The sequence below is a fragment of the Pomacea canaliculata genome, linkage group LG3, assembly GCF_003073045.1.
Source record: "Pomacea canaliculata isolate SZHN2017 linkage group LG3, ASM307304v1, whole genome shotgun sequence".
NCBI lineage: Eukaryota > Metazoa > Mollusca > Gastropoda > Architaenioglossa > Ampullariidae > Pomacea > Pomacea canaliculata.
Window position 1 is genome coordinate 29,189,116 of NC_037592.1, and position 19,609 is coordinate 29,208,724.

Genomic DNA, 19,609 nt, shown 5'->3' on the forward strand with positions numbered 1-19,609 from the left:
TGTATATGAAAAGTGCCCTTAGCCGTCATTGCTTGTTTGGGTGTGTCTACTGTCAAAGCTATGTGCTATGTTGGTGAACATCTTGAACTGTAATACAAAGAGAGATGTATAAGCTCATGATATGCAGCTCGTTCAGCTGGTTGACTTAATAAAAATATTGTTTATCAGTCAGATGGAAGACATCTACAACACATAGAAATTATAGTTCAACAGTGTGTCATAAAGAATAACTTATTCTGCTTTGTGCTTTCATACAAAATATATTGTAGCACCAGCAAACATCTGTTCTATGTAATAACTAAATAGCCAGAAAAATGGCACAAGTGAAACCATATGCAAGTAATGTTTCACTGACATTGTTTCACATGCCACACCGCTGATTGTATTCAGATAGCACTTGATAGTTAACAGAAATAGGTCTGTTTCATTTTTAGCTGCCTTGAATGAAGTCTTTTTCTTTTCATCATTGTCACAGAAGGACTCAATCACTCATGCTTTAATATGACTGATTAACATGGAAAAGCATAATACCTTTTTCGATGCCCTCTGTCATGATATGACTATATATCATCCTTCCCCAAAAGGCCTTTGGTTCTGCATTTTTGCTCATCCTCCACTAGTTTTCAGATTATGGGCAAGGGAACATGACTGTCTGCTGACTTGACATTGGGTAGATTATGCTGTTTAAATACAAGGACATTGACATGGACCTCAGCTGTACAAAATTTGGAAGTTAAAAAAAAAAAAGTGTCTGAAAGGTATTTTATTTCAAATAAAGTTCTCACATAAATGTGAATGCTTAAATATTTTGAAGTGTAATAGTTGAAACAAAAAAATTTCTGAGAAGAGTGTGGAGAAAAATCAGACCGAAGAAAAGAGTGCTGGTGGGTGTCAGAGAAAGAGGTATAAATGGATGAGATTCAAGGCTGCATTATCTGTAATGGCTAAGTTAGTTTACAAAAAGTAAAAGATAAGTATATAGGTGTTATTGTGAGGGTCTTTCCAAGAGATGGAGACCTTAAGTCCAGGAGTCCTAAGGAATTAAACATAATTTTTTGCATCTTGTTGAGAAAAAAGTTTTTTGTCACAATACATTACATTATTGTTTTGAATTGAAAATGGATAGACAGCCTGAAACATTTTATTAGTTATTAAACTAATAAAATATGTTTAAAGGATCTTGTGGGGAAATGTGCTTCTTTGTTTTTTGAGAGTAGTTCAATTTTTGAGAATCTCCTTTCATCTGTTTCCTTACCTAGCCATCCAAAAGTCTTTCATGGAAAAATATTTTTTCCTTCTTTAACTGTATTAGAGTCTAGAAAAACTTTATGACAATCTCATGAGGAATTTGGAATAGCTCTGTGGAATATTGCGAATATGAGTCATCATGACCATCACTCTGTTATTGTGATCATTTTTTTTCATTCTGGTCTGTGGTTTCAGAGTAAGTCGCTTTGCTGTTTAGAATAAGATATGCTGTTGTATAATTCTGCAACCATTATAATTACTATGAATACAGTGGAAGTGATGTTTGATGGCTCCTATTCATTTTATTGCTGTTGTATTTAGAGCTGTAAATTACTAGACCATTATTCTTTAGTGTTGACAACTGGTGTCACGTGCTAGTCATTTACTGTTACCTAGTATTAAGCTCTATTTGAGTTTCTATTGGTGTTCAGAATTTTCTCAACAGCTTTTTAGCATCCTTGCTATGAACAGACCTTTCAGTCAGCAAAACCACAAAGTATACATTCAGCTGTTACATTAGTGAAGGTGGCCAATCGATCCATACCCATCAGTACGCTATATGCTAATATAGCTGTGGGTTTCATTTTAAGCAGAAGTATATGAATACAGTTCATTATTACAATAGCATACACAGCTGAATTCACATCTTAACAGTTAATGATTCTCATGATGTGACGTACACATCTACAGTTACAGAGGCTGTTCAAATCCTTTATTCATAGAGATAGATGCATATACAACATAGGCAACCTTGATGCAGCTAACATATATATATATCAGTTATCACTCACCCCATTAGCCTCTTATACCTATTTCTCATCTTGCTCTGAAATCTAGATTAATGACCTATCCTTCAGAATCCAAATGCTAGGAAAGCTGCTGATTGGTCTTGTGCAGGAAAACGAACATACTGCCTGGTTTGTACTGTTTAGGTGGTGTGTTCAATTGTCCTGATGATAGTGTCTGGTGCTCACTAATGATGTCTCCAACAACAGTCTGAAAATTCTCTGTGCCATAAAATCAAAGTGCTGTTGGCATGAAAGATATCTTGTCTTTTTATCTCTTTTCCTTTTTTAGAATATCCACTGTACTTTTCTGTCTTCATTTTAAACAAAAAATTTCATAAAGCTTTTTGTCTGCATAGTACACGGCGCGATCAAATTACTCCCTGTATGGATTTACAGGCCACCATTTTATTTTCTAGTAATAGATTTGATGAATGCTATAGCCAGTTTGCAGCAAAAGAGGAAAGACTTTGCCTTATTGCAAAAGGATTGATGTTCAAAGAACTTAATTATTATGGGCTAAAAGAATAGGGTGGTTAAAATAGCAGGGTGTTAAAATGGTGTAGCTGATAGCTGTATGTTAACTTTCCAGATAGTACCCTAGCATGCTCTTTTGCTTTTTAGATAATCATTCATGAGGCTGATTTCTTAGATTTTTTGTTTGTTTGCCATTTAAACATCAGGTGAAAGAAGGTTTCAGTGTGAGTAGTATGAGGCAGAAAGAAGAGATGAAGCTGCCATCTCCACCACTCAAGAAACCAAGTTCATCACTCTTCAGTTTCAAAACGGAGCAGGGGGATATGGAGGAAGGTGAGGTGTTCAATGAGCAAGATTTAAGCAATCTTAGAATATATGAATAAAAGATCAAACCAGTATTTAATAACAGGAGTATTTTGCCTGTTAGTGTTAAGACCGCATTCCTAATCACAAGTATCCTGCACTTGCTTGATGCTAATACATGGCCATGTGAGTACACTTAATGTAAAAACTACTCACATTTTGGATATGCATATTCTTTCAGTTATGACAAAATGATTGTCTTTTTGTGCCCAGGTTGGGATATATTGTCTCCTTGAGGAAGGAGAACATGAAACACCATCATTCACTCCTATCTACATTCAAAATACATTTGAAATGTACCTCAGACACCTAGTATGGAAACTCCAGGATAAACACAGAAGGGGAGAAATGCAAATGACACAAAAATACAAATTCCAACAATACGTAAATCATATTCTGACCCCCACAATGGTGAATCAAATATCCTTGGTTCAACCTAAACAGTGTCTTCAGTCGAACTCTCCAGTGAATACAATAACATTTAAACACAAGAAATACTTAGACACACTTCTTCTACTCCACTGATCAATGATCACTGTAATATAAGGAAAAGAGTTAAAGTCTCTGGTCTGAGTTTTCTCCCTTTCAACCAGTAATTGTCATTAATATGCAAATGTGTGCAACAAGAGGTGAAGGCTGTGCTTGAGTGTCCTTTTGATCAGGGTTCTATGAAAGTTAATTCTTCTTGGGTAGTTAGGACATGGGCTCAAACTTTGAAAGAGGTAAGAGGAGTGTGTTGTAGGTTCACAAACAGTTGTTGAAATGCATTGAGTACTCCTTGCCTGACAGTGTTTACATGATGACCTTGGGACATGTCATATAGGAAAGTGAAACTCCTGTTAGGTTGAAAGAGTCCTGGATTGAGAGGGTTACATATGATGTTCATCTCTGGAATCACCGAAGATGATATTGCATGATGAATGCAGAAACATTAGACATAAGACAGGGTCTTGTGATGACTGGAACAGGTGACAGACACATTGTTGTTGAATCAGAGATAGGTGAACACGTGACCTATTTTTTAAGTCACACAGGAATACTCCACTCATATACTCCTATGCAGTCTGCTTGGGGTAAGAATCTTCATTAGATGAGGTTACAGTGAGCGTGATTTAGAGACTGTGGTAATACATATCTCAGATAGAATGATCAACCTTGGAATGCTGGCCAGTACCAAGATTTTCTCCTTCCCATGTTTAGTGAATACATAGGTTTCTCAGAGCTTGAGACTTCTCCTTCAACCCTTTGTACTTCCTGATGGTAGCAGAGTCCTTCCTTCTCTTATTTAGAACAGCATAAACATGTGAAGTTTGAGTCTGACAGAGTGGTCTGTGGTAATTGAGATGCATTAGTTGATGAAAGTTAAATTTACATGAGAACACTGAGAATGTAATGTTATAAAATGCACAATTCTTCATGCCAGAAGGTGAAAACCACCCAAATTTACATCTGTGTTGTTGCTTACAGATGATGCTGGTTCAGTAATAACTTTGACAGACAATACATCAAAGACAACAGCTGTTGTTCAGGTGTCTGGACCTCTTGATGTATTGATCACACCATTGCTTCTGGAATCATTGCAGCGGTCAGTCTTTAGGCCTTTAGTTCAGCAGAGTAAAAATCAGAGTAAAATTCAGGATAAGTAAATTCCTAAATAAACGTTCTGTTGCTTCTTAGAACATTGAAAACATTTAGTTCAGTGTTGTTTTTTTTTAAGAGATATTCATATATATATATACATTATTTGAAAATCTAATTGCAGCTATGTAGAAGCCGTCACACCCACATTGTCTAAGCTTCATCCTTCGGCATTGATTGATGGGTTACACAGTCAGTGCTTGGATCGTCTGAAGCAGCAGAACAAATTAAAAAAACTATCAGAAGATGATGATGTAGCTGTACCCTTTAATACAAGTCAACCACCTCCCCGCACCGGCAGGTGCGATGGAGTCGGACATGAGGGAGGTCTCGATGTGGCAAAGACCTCTTCACTGCAGGCACTGTTTACAGTGCCTAGGGTCTGTGAAAACTTTTAACTTCTTTGAGTTTTGGTAGACTATCTTTTTGGGGTTTTGTTTTGTAGAGAACATTGGAAATCTTGTGTTGGGGATGTGACTTTTTGCTTTTAAGTTGTTTTTTTTCAGACATTTTTTCAGATTTTGTCTGTATCAGTACTTTTTGTTGTATCGAATGTCTATCGTTTTTCTTTACTCCCCATTCCCCCCAACCTATTATAGCATCTAATTTTCCACATTTTCAGATTAACATCTGTGTGCTGCAAGCTTCCATAGTTGAAGAAGTGATTCCTTTCTCCAGTCTGGAAAATGTTAATGACCTGACTGCTGTATCATTGCTAGCTATGTGTGTGGACACCATACGATGCCAGCTGTTAGCAAACCACCACTCTTGCAAAATGATGTGTGCCACACCAGGTGGTAAAGAAGCTCTGGGACCAAAACTAAGCACCTCTTCTGCTACACCTTCAACCAAAGCTGGTCAAGATCAGGGAGGAGAAAAGGTAGGAGTAGACAAAAGATGACATCTTTAGCTGAGGGGAAGACCATCATTAGGGCATCACCTTTGTCATAATTGAAAACAGAATAGACATGCTAGCAGTTGCATCAATATTACACAGCTTAAGAAGTAACCACATGTTGTCCATCATTTGATAAAGATATATAATAATTGGTTGAATTATTTGATAGAAAAGTATGCATCATAGAAAGCAAAGTAAAGTTTTGGTGGAATTGTTACTGCCTACCGTTTATGCTGAGTGTCAGGCAGTATTTCATGAACAGTCTCATTGTTATGACCTTGTGATGTCATCTGACCTGAGAAGATTTTTTTTGTGAGAAAGCATTTCTTGAAGTTTGTCATTATATGGAACTGTGGTGTTGCTAGGAGAATTTGCTGCCTCACTTTCAGTTTTTCAACTGGACTGAGCAAGCTGGGAGTGACTGCTGGCTTCATATGTTTCACCATCCCATTTGTCATTTTATAGACATAATGTTTGCATGTTATGATGCGTGTCTACGTATGTGTTCTTATTATTCTGTATGTGTACCTTATCATTATTGTATGATCTATATGTACTTGGACTCTTTATTACATTGTCATTTGTTTTTATTTGTGTACAGCGCATTGAGTCTGCTTTATAGTAGAGAAATGTGCTATTTAAATATGCATATTATCATTATTTCTTTGTCTGAAATCTTAAAATATGCCATTCTTAATTTTTCAGGACAAAGACCAGCGCAGAGAAGTCAGCCGTGAAGAGAATGTCGGCACATTGAAAATTTCACGAGTTCACTTGCAGTTACGACGTCTGCTTAAGCACAGCAATTTTTCTGAAAATATCTTGTTGACTGCCATCCCAGATTATATGTCAAGTGTCCTCTTCACATTTTCTCATGATGGCAGTGCCACAATTTCTTCCTCGTCCTCCAGCCATCAGCAACCTTTGTCTCCTCGTAGGCGCCTGTCACGGCAGTCCAGTCGAGACTGGCGGGATGACCCCAGTCTCACATCAATTGGTTTTATCATGTTGGAATGTGGGCTGGAAGATGTTTCAATCACAGCTGTTCGTCGACTTGGTTATAAGGCTTCAGAGGATGTACACATGGAAGAGAAGCTAGATGGTATTGAGAAACTGCTCACAGACTTGCAGGCATCTACAAAGGATGAAATTGAAGAGCAGACAGAGAGCACCTCTAGCCCAACTGATGAACCGGTACCCCTCAGCTCTCCTTCTGCTCAGCAGAGTACTATGTCTGTGTCATCGTCATGGAATTCAACATCATCCTGTCCTTCAGAACCAATGGACAGGAAGCGTTTTCAGCAAGCAATTGAACCTCTTAAGGGAGATGCTTCAACAGGCATTTTAAGACTAAACATGGTGTGGTTCAACTTTGCAGCCCCTCCACCAATATCCATCAAAAAGAAAGTTGATTTTACTAGGTAGGCAACATTCAAAAATGTAGGTCATCATTACATGTCCTTTTGGGGAGTTTTTGGGTGGGAGGAAGGATGATGTTAAGGAATTAACTGTTTGTTTATTGTGCTGTCCTTTTGTTCAAGCATATCTCTGAGCTTACTTTGAAATAGGGAAATGTGCTGTATGAGTGCTTTATTATTATTGCCTGACCATTAAAAATGACTATTCCAGTTCTATTTCTGTGCGGGCTTGACTGACCTGCCAGACCTCGGTAATACATTGTCTTTTCAGTGCTAGAGTTTGTGTAATTGTCTCATTCCTCTGTGTCTTACTGTTTGCCAAGAAATTACATCCAGATACATTTTTCAATTGATTTTGAGCCTGCACCACTGATGTATTTTCATTTCTCTATGGATGGCTGCAGCCGCATTACAGTCTACTATCTTGTTTAGCTTGCTTGTGCAAGGGTTAGGGTTGGTTAGGGTTAAAACATGTACACGTTCCATATTTCCTTTGATTTTTTTTGGCATTAAACTTATTTGATTTTTACACAGACTTGACTGGAACCTTCTCAGTACAGCTACACCTGCAATCAATGCTTGGATGAATCCATCTGACCGTCTCATGATGTCAGTAAGGCAGCTGGTTCGAGCCCTAAGTATGCGCACCTGTTCAGTTGTTGCATGTATGATGACAGAAGCTCTTGATGTGCAGGGAATACATATACCTTACAAGGTGAACAGTCAACATCACTGGCCTGCTGCTGTTTTTTATAAACTTTTCTGTCTTAACTTTTCTGTATTATCACGATTGCATAAGCATACATTTTAATTAAAGCAGTGAATCAGAATAAAATTATTTTATTAGTTCTTTTAACTTTTCTATATTGTGGTAAAATAGTTTTCTATTTTGTTCTAATTTTATTACTTGGATTTTGTAAAGCATGATATTACAATACCTAATCCTTGTTTTGATTTTTCTTCTTTTGTTTTTACTCAGAGCAAATTCAGCAAGCTATCGGCACTGTCAAAGACACTGCAAGAAGACCCCTCTTGCCAGCTGTTGACTGTGTTAAGAAAATACCTTCATAAAGTTGGAACAGACCCTGTTGAACATGCGGTTGCCTCAGAGACAGTGCCACAGATAATCACACTACAGAAGGGTATTTTGGCACTCATGCGCCAGTGGAAAAATGTCTTGTACATGCCTAACTTGGATGAGGTCAATTTCAAAACAAAGAAACCTGTACGTCCATACAATGTGACATTTTCTTTGCCAACAGCCTCAGAAAGTGTTGACAATCTTTGTATGGATGATGGAGAGGTCACAGTCGAGAATTTTGATGTTGTTGATGAGAGAATGTCTTTGCTGCAAGCAGAAGGCGGTTCAATGCACAAGACACCTTCTAATCCAAGCATTGCTAGTAGGGGTAAACAGTCCTTAAGTACTGGAGGCAAGGGTGAAAATTTGCCACCTGATGAAGGAAGTGTGGGATCATCTGTGTCTATCAAAAACAAGAGACTTGGCAACTTCTTTTCTAACATAAGCAACAAAAACAGACCCAAAGGTGACTTATTTAAAAAATATATAATTTGTCGTGAAAATGTATTTCCTGAATGTGGTTCATAGTAAGAGAATAACCTTAATGAATCATACTTGGAGAAAGAAAAATGAAATAGCAATTTCTGTTTTTGAACTTTCTTATTTAAATGGCTCCTTTTGATATAAGTAATTTTAAGAATTTTGGATCGCTTATTTTACTAGTTGTTAATATGACGGTTCTATTTTTCTAGGAATATTCATGTCTTCATTGGGAGGACTTGATTCCCCAGAACATCGGCTTTCACCTACTCCAAACCTTCCTTCTGGTGCATTGTTGCGCAATGACAGCAACCTCAGTTTTGTGAGTGCAGAAAGTGCATCAAGTCTGGAGCAGCTGGTGTCACCAACACCACCCCACACACCTTTAAAGATTGTAGGTGCGGGAGCAAAACCACAGTCTATTTTGAAAAATCGCCAGCAGCAGGAGGATTTATATCAGTGGATGGCAAAACAACAGGAAGAATTCAAGGTAAGTTAATTAAAACCCTCCTTTTTTAAAATCATTTGTATATTCATGATTTACTGCTTTAGAGAAGAGTAAAAAATGTACTGTCAGTGGAGATGTGTTTATTCTTAAAGTTGAATATATGCATTTCCTCATGTGCAGGAATGTTAACAACTTTGCATGCACTCAGGTGCACACTGATGCTTACACAAGTGCATAACATACAAACAAACATGTATACAATAACATTTTTATTGATTAGATGCCACTTGAGGAGGATCTGAAGTATAGTGTTGGCCGACAACACCACGACTCGTGGACTGGTCTGGGAAGTTCCTGGAGTCAGGAGGACTCGCACACAGACCTCAATGAAGAGAACTGCACTATGGCAACGTCCATAATGCAGTTGGCTGATGCACAGGTAAGCGCATTTCAGTGCAGTTGGCTGATGCACAGGTAAGTGCATGTCTGCTTCTGCTGAACCATTCTTCTTCACATTGATATTGATCATGCACACATTAATTGGTTTGCAGATCTTTGAATTAATTATATGGACTCCCATCTGAGTCTTTCTTTTTTTTTTCTTTTTTACTGTTTAAGCAGTTGATCATCTGGGAAAGTTTTTCCCCTAAATATTTATTTGTATAGCTCAACCATTTCCTGGAGGTTTTTTTTTTGTAACAGATTTTGTTTAAGCCATTCCTCCAGAGTTTGGGCCTCCATGTTGAAAGTGTGAGACCCTCAGCGATGATGAAGAACTTTGGTGGACATCTCCTTTTGCAAGGGCACCTAGATGTGCTGAAGGTAATTGACATATTTTCCAGTTTGTGATACAGTGTATTCCTGATTGCTAAAGCTTAATAAAACATGCTGATTATCAGGATCCTGAGATTATGATGTTGCAGCATTGAAGCTGAAAGGCTTTGCATAAATACTAAAATCTCTAGTTCACTGTATTTGTTCACAATCTTCATTTGTCTTCATCACTAGTATTAGCACCATGCTAATATGGTGGTTCATGCGTTGTAATAGGTTCCTGTTCACTGCAGAATATGTGGAAGTAGAATAGCAAATGAGCTAGGGAAACCATATACTTTTCGCAGTCATCCTCCATCTTAGAATGGGGTTACTTAACTCTTAGTCTGTGAAATTCTGTGGTCAGTCAGTGCACTTTAAACTAAGCACTGAAGAGAGAGCTAACTTTAAAGTGTACAGATATCCTATATCTCCCATATCTCATCTTTAACATGAGATCACAAACATTATAGATGGAAGTAGTATTGAATGAGCAAACGGAAACACCTAAGTATCGAACAGTTATTTGCAAGACTTAAGGTACATTGCAGACTACACAGCTGGGTTACATAAAAAGAAAGAAAGGGAAGCACTTTCCCTTCCAAAATCAGTAACTGAAGTGGACTCAACAGCATTTTTTTAAAAGTGACCTTGATGAAGAAGGCTCACACCTTGCATGGCTTTTTGTCTTTTTTTTGTGATTTTTGGACTCAGGTCCAGATAGCTGAATCTCAGCCATCTCCGTACCACAAAAGCAAGAGCAAGAACAAAGGCAAACGTCACCGGCCAGTCATGAGTGGAGGCACACCAGCCTTTGTCTGTGAGGTCTTTGAAGTTGATGTGTCAATGAAAGATGTTGTTGACTTTGGGGAAGCAGAAGAGAACCAAGGGATGCCAGTGTTTCCACCATTCGCCATGCACAAGCTTGAGGCCAAACCTACTACACTGCAGATCAACCTAATGGTTGATTGCAAGGCCATTACACAGCATGTCGACATGGCCCTTTTGAGGCTTGTGCATCAGGTAAGATTAAACTGTGGATTAGCATTTATTTTGGGGATTTACTGCTGTTGAGGCTTGTGCATCAGGTAAGATTAAACTGTGGATGAGCATTTATTTTGGGGATTTACTGCTGTGGTCAGCTAATGACCATTTTGCTGCAGAAGATTGGCTATGTGCCTGTGTGTGTGTGTGCACATGTGCCTAGAGAATAGATGTGAAATTGTGAACCAAGCACTGGCTTTTGATACAGGTTAAAAAAGAATATATTACTATAAAAGTTATCTTTATCATTGTTGATCTTTTTCAAAAGCCATTTGTTTATGTTGTTTGATAACATTCTTCAGTGACATGTCTCTTGATGAATGAATTGTGACCAAAAAACAAAAGAATAAAAAATCCCAAACATTTCTAACTTGTGCAGGTACTAACAATGGTAGACAATATTAAAGAGACTCAGGTGGAATTAAAAGAGCGGCATCCATCACCTGACTGGGTTCAAACCCATCGTAAGCAGGAGTCAAAGGATTCTACCTCTAGTGCTGACACTCAGCAGTCTGACCTATCACACACAGAGCATCTGGCCTGTGACTTTTTGTGTACATCTCAGAGTAAATCGGGGACTGGTCATGTGTCTAGTCACAATACTGAGAAGGATCCACGTCCATCACAGCCAGCAAAGACAGCATCTCCAAAGGCTCATCTCTTGCAGTGTGTTCATGGCACAAAGAGACCTGAAGCCCTATCTGTGTCAACGTCTTTAAAACGAAGCTTACCACAGCTGCGTTTTGCCAAAGACGCAAAAAAACCACAGAGTGGAAAATCTGATTCAGCATCCTCACAAGTAAGACCTTAATGCCTTTACCTTGTGTGTGAGTGATGAGACATATGCACTTCTTGTAACATTATAGGTACATATGTGTATAATGTGCATAATATGCACATCCAGTATATAATGATGCATGTATATAATGATTATATGCTTGTGCATATGCATATTTTGTGTGTAATTGTTTTATGTAATTTCCCAATCTTATTCAAGAAATGTTTTAGGCATTCCCTAAATGCATTAAATCACTAACAATGGCTTTGATTTTCCAGCATGCAGCTGTCATGACTCCACCTCAATCTTTGAACCTCAGTGACTCTGTTACCATTGACATTGCTGACACATCCTCACCTGCCATGGCAGAAAAGACCATCATTGATGAGATCAAAGAAAGCACTCCACAGTGCTGGCGCCACCTTTACCACCTTCTTGACCTGTATGCCACCATGCCAGAACCAAAAACAGTGATGCGAAAGTCTACCATCCAGAAGCAACTGCCTGTCATTGTGGAAGAGGATGCAGAAAAAGAGAGTGTATTTCGTCATGACCTTGAAAAAAGTGTACCTGTGCAACATGAAGAAATAAAAATTCGGCCAAGATCCATGAAAAAGATTGATATTGCAGGTGCAGAAGAATCAGGTCTTGGAGGCCATCCACCTCTTGCAAGAACATCTTTCATCAGGACTCGATTCAAGCAGAGTGAGTATACATATATCTTTTTTCCCACAAATGACTTGCTAAAATGAATACAATTAATTTTGTGAGTGCTTTAGATTTAACAGCATTCTCTTGGCAAATGCACATGATCTTGTATCAGCTTGCAGATGCATACCATGTGTCACTGCACTGGGGTAGGGAGAGTTCTGTGGTCAGCTTTTATAGAATTTATTCAGACCTTTACTGTTTTGAATCCTTTGAATGTCTTCTTTAGGTATCTACATTGGAGAGAGTGTGCCCATAGTGGTTTTTGGGATTGCGAAGATCCAGAAGGTACAGATGCTTGCTGAACTGAGTGGACTTAAGCTGGAGGCTGAGCTAAGGAAAGTTCATGCTTCCGGCACATACAAACAGAAAGTTAAAGGTAATTTTTAAAAAGAACAAGCTTTTTAAAATACTAGAAAATTCTAACCACAGTGTAAATAAGGGAACAAAGAAAAAAAAAGAAGAAAAGAACCAAAAGGAAAAAATATTTGGTCTGCCTTTTGGTGTGGTGATACATCATTTTTCCAATCAACAGTTTGGTGACCTATTCAAGGTGATTAGAAATAATTGCTTGATATTCAAATGGTAACATGGCTGGGTGCAGGTGTACAGCACAGAAAATCCTCAGACTCGTCCTTCACGGCCCATGTAGGTCATACAATGATCATGCTGCTTGAGGGTGTGCCACCAGAAATGCAGTGAGTATGAACTTCTGGATGACAGTCTTGAATTTTGTAAAAGTTTTTTTTTTGGTCTATGCAGAACGCGGGAGGTTTTTGCTGTCACACATGCACATGTGCATGCGTGCGCGTGTGTGGCAGGGCAATATATTTAAATGCATGACCATATTTTCTGTATGTGCTCATAGTTTTAGAGGATAGTTCTAAAAGTAAAGCCTGCCCACTACATGTTCACTATAGGACGGTTGTCACAATAAACATCAACAAATCACAAGCCATGCTGACCACTCTTATGCGCCGAGGCAAGGAACACAACTCTGCACTAGTATCCATAGGTGTGATAGATGTTAACATACCTCAGCATCCAGTGGTACTTCATGGCATGATGACACGCAGCTCGCGGCGCCTGACATCAACTCTCCAGGAGTTTCGCTGGCCACTTTCTCGAACTGGGTAAGATTTTATAAAAAAACGTAGGTCTATGGTCAAACTTTTTCTTAGCTGTTCCTTTCATTTATTATTTGTTATACTTCTATCTCTTCCAAGGTGTTCATAGCTTGTGAAGAAACTGGGAATTCTGTTTGTTATCCTGCATGCCTGAACTTGTTTGACTTCTTTGTGAATCACTTGGAGGAAGCATATTTGATAATGCAACAGTATCTTGCCATGAATAAAGTTTGTGATGAGTACACAGTAGTTTGCACTAGTTTACCATCTCATTGCTTTATGACCTGTTTTTAGAAAAGGTCAAGAGATGCCCAATGAAACAAACAATGCAGCTCCACAACAAGAGAAGGTGGTTGAGGCTGGCAGAATGTCAGGAGGCCAGCCCATAAAGAAGTCAGCAGAAAAGGCTACAGACACAGGACTGCACATCCACTTCAAGGCTGTTCTTAATGGACTCATCATTGGTGCTTCCATTCTGCCCTCACTCAAAGCTCAGCACAAGGTAGATGGTTTAGCTTTCTCCAGTAATTCTGACTTCTTTGCCATCTGTTTTACGTTACATACATACCGGTAGATTATGAAAGATCAAATTTTATGGGAATGGGAATGTTTTAGCTTATTTTAGTTCATCACTTTTGCCTGTTCCATTTGCATTTTGTTCTATATTAGAATCTTGGGTTCAGAACACTTTAAGGACAGATTTCTCAAGGTATCATGCTGCTTCTTTTAAATTGTAGTGAATTACTGGGATATATTTTTGGTTTTAGACTGGGTCAATCACAGTGACTGGGCTGACAGGAAAGAAAGCTCGTTTTAACTTGGTGCTGCCTAAACATACACTCAGCTTCAAGTCAAAGGTGAGAAATACTTTATTTGTGTGTTTTTTTTGTTTTAGTTTTTTTGTTTTTAGTTGATGTAATTAAAATAGCCATCTGAATATTTCAAATGTTTCTGCATTTTGCTAGTAATTACAAGAAAGTGTTTCATTTTCAGTTTGAAACTAGCAGAAATAATGCAGTTTTGCAGATGTGTATCCTGCATTTAGGCACAAGAAACAGGCCTATTAGGAAAATAAAACAAACTGAGCTGCTGAGTGAACATTTACAAGCGGAGATAGGATAGTCTCAGAAATATAATATTTCATTCAGACATCTGAGAATCTGGAGCTTTTTATATTATCAGACCTGCCATTCATGAAAGAGGAATAAGGCTTTCATAAAGGTTTTAGCCCTTGAAGTGGATTTCTGTGTAGATGTCAAGCTTTTTCATCTTATTTGTTAACTTATAAGTGTTCTATTACTGTGTCACTAATGGGGTAAGGAGAATTATTCTGAAATGAAGAAAATCTACTTTGAAAAAATGATTTCTAGGTCACCACTTCAGGTGAGACAACTATACCCTCTTCTGCGAGCATAGAACTACCTCCCATCCAGGTGATGGCAGACTACCGACATGCCAAGTCAGAAGGGACAGGAGGTTCTATTCAAAGTGCTAGGATGGAGGAGGGCCTGCAGCTTCGAGAGGGAAGTTATCTCAACGCTATAGCTGAAGTTGGCATGTTGGAGCACAGTCTCACCACAGACCTGCTGAACCACCTGGTGTTTGTGCAGAAAGTCTTCATGAAGGTGGGTGGCAGACTTGTAGATATTCTGACTAATGTAATTTTTATGACAGTCACTTAAGAGACTCTTGTAGATTTCAGTGTTCTTATTTAAAAAAGCAAATAAATGACAATGAGGTCCTTAATCTTTAGACTTTAAAAAATGGTGTTGAGTTTGCCTACAGTGTGGTGTTCTGTTGCTACTCTGATATGTTATAACATGCCTCAGAAATTAGCATTGACTTATTAACTTCTACAGCTAATGATTCATTCTTGCTTCTATTTAATTTCTGTTGTATTACTATTACATTTTGCTTCTTAGCAATAGTTTAAAACTATTATTATTGTACTGTTTGACAAATCAGTCTAAGATATGTGTGTATGCATACATATACACATGCATATGTACATCTTGAACAGGAAGTCAATGAAGTGGTACAAAAAGTTTCTGGGTCTGACCAACCTTTACGACTGTGGTCAGATGATGACAAACGTGACACAGGAACTCCTCGTGACACTCTGCTTTACTCCTTCTCCATTCGATTGAAAGTAAGAGGAAAATAAAATGGTTAGAATGGTTATAATGGCTAATAGAGGTTATTGAGGTTAAAGGACTTATGGGGTACAATTATTTTTCTGTTGATGGGGTTAAACTCAGTCTACAAACATGATGTTATTATTTTGACCTACATAGCCGTGTATGGGGATGTTTGTAAGCATTTATCTTAAGAATACAATTCAGGTAGTCATCCAGATTTGTGAAAATTATATCGTATACTGAGCTTTACCTACCTATTAGAACAGAAATTGGCACCTGCTATTCCTTTGATAGGACAGTCTGCACCTATAAAAAATATGCAAATATTTGGAAAACATAGAATGCGTGATTTTAAAAAATTTTTGATAGTCTGAAGAAATAACTAAAATATTATATAACCTCATACTTTCACCTTTTCTGTGAACATTATTCCTAACACCCTTTCCCACAAAGTTAGTCCTTTTTCACACCTTTCCCTGCTCGTCTTTCTTTTGCAATATCATGTTACTCACAGTTCTTGTTTTTGTTATTTGGTTCCTCATTGCGTTTTCTGTATTTGATTTTATTCTTTGTTAGTACTGTTGTTTATTCTTTTATAGTTCATATGTTCTTTACTTTCCTGTCCCTCACATGCTGTCCATGTTTCGTTCTTATTGTTAGGTGCTAAGAGCATGCTCCTTAGGAGCATAGGTGCTTTACAAATTTTGCATTTGTTATTATTATTATTAAATATACTTTAATCTACAAAATGTTACTCAGCAATGGGAAAAATTATCATAATGATCAGCAACATTCTCATGCTCTTGGAACAGGGGTGGGGAATGTCCAGCCAGTGGGCCATATAGGACCTGTGAAATCATTTGATTTGGCCTAGCCAAAGCAGCTGCAGGCAGAATCAAAATTCAGTAAATCTAGGAGCTTTTTACCAAGGCAGAATAAATGTATATTATATGAACCAGAATAATAACAAATTTTGAGGTACAAGTAATAAACGTTCACAACAAGATAGGACATATATGAAAGGACAGACATATATTTGCTTCTTGTTGGCTGCCCTTAGTCCATCTGCAAGTATTGCCATAACTTAGAGGATGGTCAGTGGCAGGCTGGGAGTGTTTATGTTGCAAAAAGGTTATCACACAGTGGGGAAAACTACAGTTGGACTAAAGATAGCAGGCTAATTTTTCAGTTGATAATTTTGTATGGCCCACAAATAATGTTGTAAATAATGCCCTTCAGAAGGAAAAAGGTTCCCCACCCCTGTCTCAGCACATAACATTATAATTAAGCACATCCCCATTTACAGCATCCTTTTTGAATTATTATTTTGAATAATTATTGCTTTTATTGAAGAGTAATCCTTATAGTCCTTTACAAATGATAAATTCCATCATCAAACTATACATTACCAAGGTGTTTAATCTCATCATAGCTGGAGCTACAAAAACCATGTGGCTGCTTCTTTTTCTTCTCCTATATTATGTTTCACAGGAATAGATTTCAGGGAAACTATCTCCAAAGAGAATTGTTCCTTGGACCTGTCAACATCGGTGTATCAAGATGTCTATATTGAACTAAGAAATATGACAGACCTATTTTTTGTAACGTAAAAATGTAAATGATCTAAGACACCGTAAAACTTTAAAAGTACAGAATTACGCAGTTGGCTCAAGTACTTTTCTTATTTACACTTTTCTTGAAACTTTTTTGTAAGGATTTTTAATTTTTATAACAGGGTATTCAAATTACAGCCACAACTCCAACATCAAATGCTGTAAGATTTGAAACAGGCGAGATTACTCTTGATGTTTCCAACCGTGTCCAAATGGCTAGCAAGGAGGCAACATCAGATAATGGTATGAACAGCTGTATTAAAGAAAGACATTACTTAACTGCTACTTTAAGATATGAACAACCTATCTCCAGAGTTTCAAAAGAAATTGAGCATATATTTTTATATCATGCAGTTTCTGTACAAAGTTGCTTTCTGGTCATCTGCTTTTGGAAGTTTTTGTATTTTCTTCTTAGGGTTGGAGGAAGCCCAGAAAATGTTTGTTCAAGCTGTAGTTGATCTGAACCTGGCTCTTGGACAGCTTGTGAAGGTAAGATTCAGAATCAGTGTTTTTTTGATTTATGAGTATTATTTTCCTACCTGAATTGATCCAGAGTCTGCACTTCTTTTAATTCCAAAAAAATTAGGTATCCCAATAAACTTTCTCTTTTCTGCCTTAACTATCATCTGTTTTTGCTTATAAAGGAATGCAGATCTGTTTAGAAATGGTTCATCTTGAGCAATGTAGTGTTATCTCCAAATTTCTTGCACAGATGGAATTTGTGTAAAAACATTAAAAATTAGGTACAGCATGGATTTAGTCCCATAGTACTGATTAAGCACTGAAGGGATGCATACTCATGTGTTCACACTGTTAACAGTGTTGTTTAAAAATAAAAGTTGCTAGTGTAAGAATTGCATGCCATCAGCTTTACATGTTTTTTATTCTGGCCAGGTTTGGTACCTGTGATCTATGTGTGCTAGGCATATGTTTTGAGAATATGCATGAAAATGAAGGCTGATTAACATCTTTTTCTTATGCAGCATACACTTTTTATTGTTCGTAAACAGAACCCTGTGTTTGAAGAGGCAGAGCCAGAGTTCTATACTATGGCATTCTTCAAGACAACCATTAGGGTTCGCAATGCTCTTCAGGTATCCCCTGCTGTACTGATGTTGAGATGTTTGTAAAAAAAGGAGTGGATATTGTATTAAGAATATTAAGTGTAATAAGAAAGATTTATTGATTTATGGAATGATTGGTTATTGGTTGCCCTTTTTCATTGTAAACTGTTAATGCACTGTTTCACTGTTTCATTGATGGAATTCTTGTGTGCTTGATATTTTACATTTCTGTGGTTTGCATATCAGGATGAGATGGTGCCACAATTATCTAGTGACCAGGAAGCATTGCTTATTCATCTTTCACGCCCAATCATGCTTGCACAGCCAATGGCATTTGACAAAGGTGAGTTCCCATGCTCTAGAGGTAATACTGATTTTTGTCAATAAATTGCATCTATGGCTGAAGAGAATATCTTAATTAAATTTTAAAAACACTTTCTACAATGGGGCTGTTTGTATTCACATTTGTTTACTTGCTTTTTCGTCAGCAGTGGAGAGATCACATGCTGAGAGCATGAACACTAGCGCAACTTGTTCACAGAAAAATTTGTCAGTGTGTAAGAGTATCTTAAACAACTTTTCTGTTACCTTTGTTGACAGCTGTGCTGGTCTGGTTGAACTACAAGAATGCCTATGAGTACTGGACAGAGCAGCGAATGGCACTCAACACAGAGGTTTTAACAGCTACACGCCAGGTGATGGACAAGCTGCCTCAGATGGCTGTCTCATCTGCCTCTCAGTCTTTCAGCACCCTCTTCCTGCAGCTGACAGTTGATGACATGGGCATATGTGTACCGATGAACTCTTCTCCTTTCCAGGTGTGGTAGTTGTCATAAGCTGCACACAAATAGTTATGTAAATTGCTTGTTACTATCCACAGATATGGTGCAACGGTCAATATATATGCACATGCAAACACACTTAGATGAAGAAATATACACAATTCTAGTTCACATGCCCATGCATACACATGCACAATATTATGAGGAGAGGGATGTTGGTAACCTACTAAATATATTCAAAGAAAAACCATGATGTGTCGTAGTTACTTTTACCATGCTTTAAAATGATAACTTTAGAATCTCTTTGTGACTCAGAGTCAGGCCCCAGCAAGTAGTCGTCTGGTTGAGAGTGAGCCAGGGGCGGCTTTAGTGCTGACTGTTGAAAGTACAGAGATTTCTGCATGCTCTTTTGGGTCACTTGTCAGCAAGGGAAAGTTCAAAGGTCAGTAACCAGGACAGTATAGTATAAACTATAAAGTATTCAGCATAAGCTTCAGTATGTACAGTTGTTTTTTTTTTCTTCATACTCTCCAGGATGACATGATTATATAGAGTTATCCTGGCTAGCTAGCTCAATTCCAGCTGCTCCATCCTGATTGATCAGGCTTGACCAATGAACAGGGAGAAGACAGAATCAACCAACTCACCCCACTTCCCATCCCACCTGTGCCAGCCAGTGGGCTCTCCTTCTCCAGCTTTTTGCCTG

General features: G+C 37.9%; 1 protein-coding gene across 1 annotated transcript in view; it reads left to right on the plus strand.

Annotated features, from left to right (window-relative positions):
* Positions 1 to 19,609, plus strand: part of LOC112559164 (uncharacterized protein KIAA1109-like) — a 79,589-nt gene that overhangs the window by 23,524 nt on the left and 36,456 nt on the right. Inside the window, 26 exon segments of the mRNA XM_025230163.1 lie at positions 2,717 to 2,843; positions 4,341 to 4,458; positions 4,636 to 4,891; positions 5,134 to 5,391; positions 6,115 to 6,830; positions 7,362 to 7,542; positions 7,807 to 8,374; positions 8,601 to 8,878; positions 9,117 to 9,275; positions 9,539 to 9,658; positions 10,364 to 10,672; positions 11,073 to 11,492; positions 11,750 to 12,176; positions 12,409 to 12,558; positions 12,784 to 12,877; positions 13,100 to 13,312; positions 13,601 to 13,808; positions 14,074 to 14,163; positions 14,677 to 14,931; positions 15,327 to 15,455; positions 17,180 to 17,300; positions 17,473 to 17,546; positions 18,068 to 18,151; positions 18,368 to 18,464; positions 18,722 to 18,939; positions 19,219 to 19,345. Coding sequence (XP_025085948.1) covers positions 2,717 to 2,843; positions 4,341 to 4,458; positions 4,636 to 4,891; positions 5,134 to 5,391; positions 6,115 to 6,830; positions 7,362 to 7,542; positions 7,807 to 8,374; positions 8,601 to 8,878; positions 9,117 to 9,275; positions 9,539 to 9,658; positions 10,364 to 10,672; positions 11,073 to 11,492; positions 11,750 to 12,176; positions 12,409 to 12,558; positions 12,784 to 12,877; positions 13,100 to 13,312; positions 13,601 to 13,808; positions 14,074 to 14,163; positions 14,677 to 14,931; positions 15,327 to 15,455; positions 17,180 to 17,300; positions 17,473 to 17,546; positions 18,068 to 18,151; positions 18,368 to 18,464; positions 18,722 to 18,939; positions 19,219 to 19,345 — 5,797 coding nt within the window.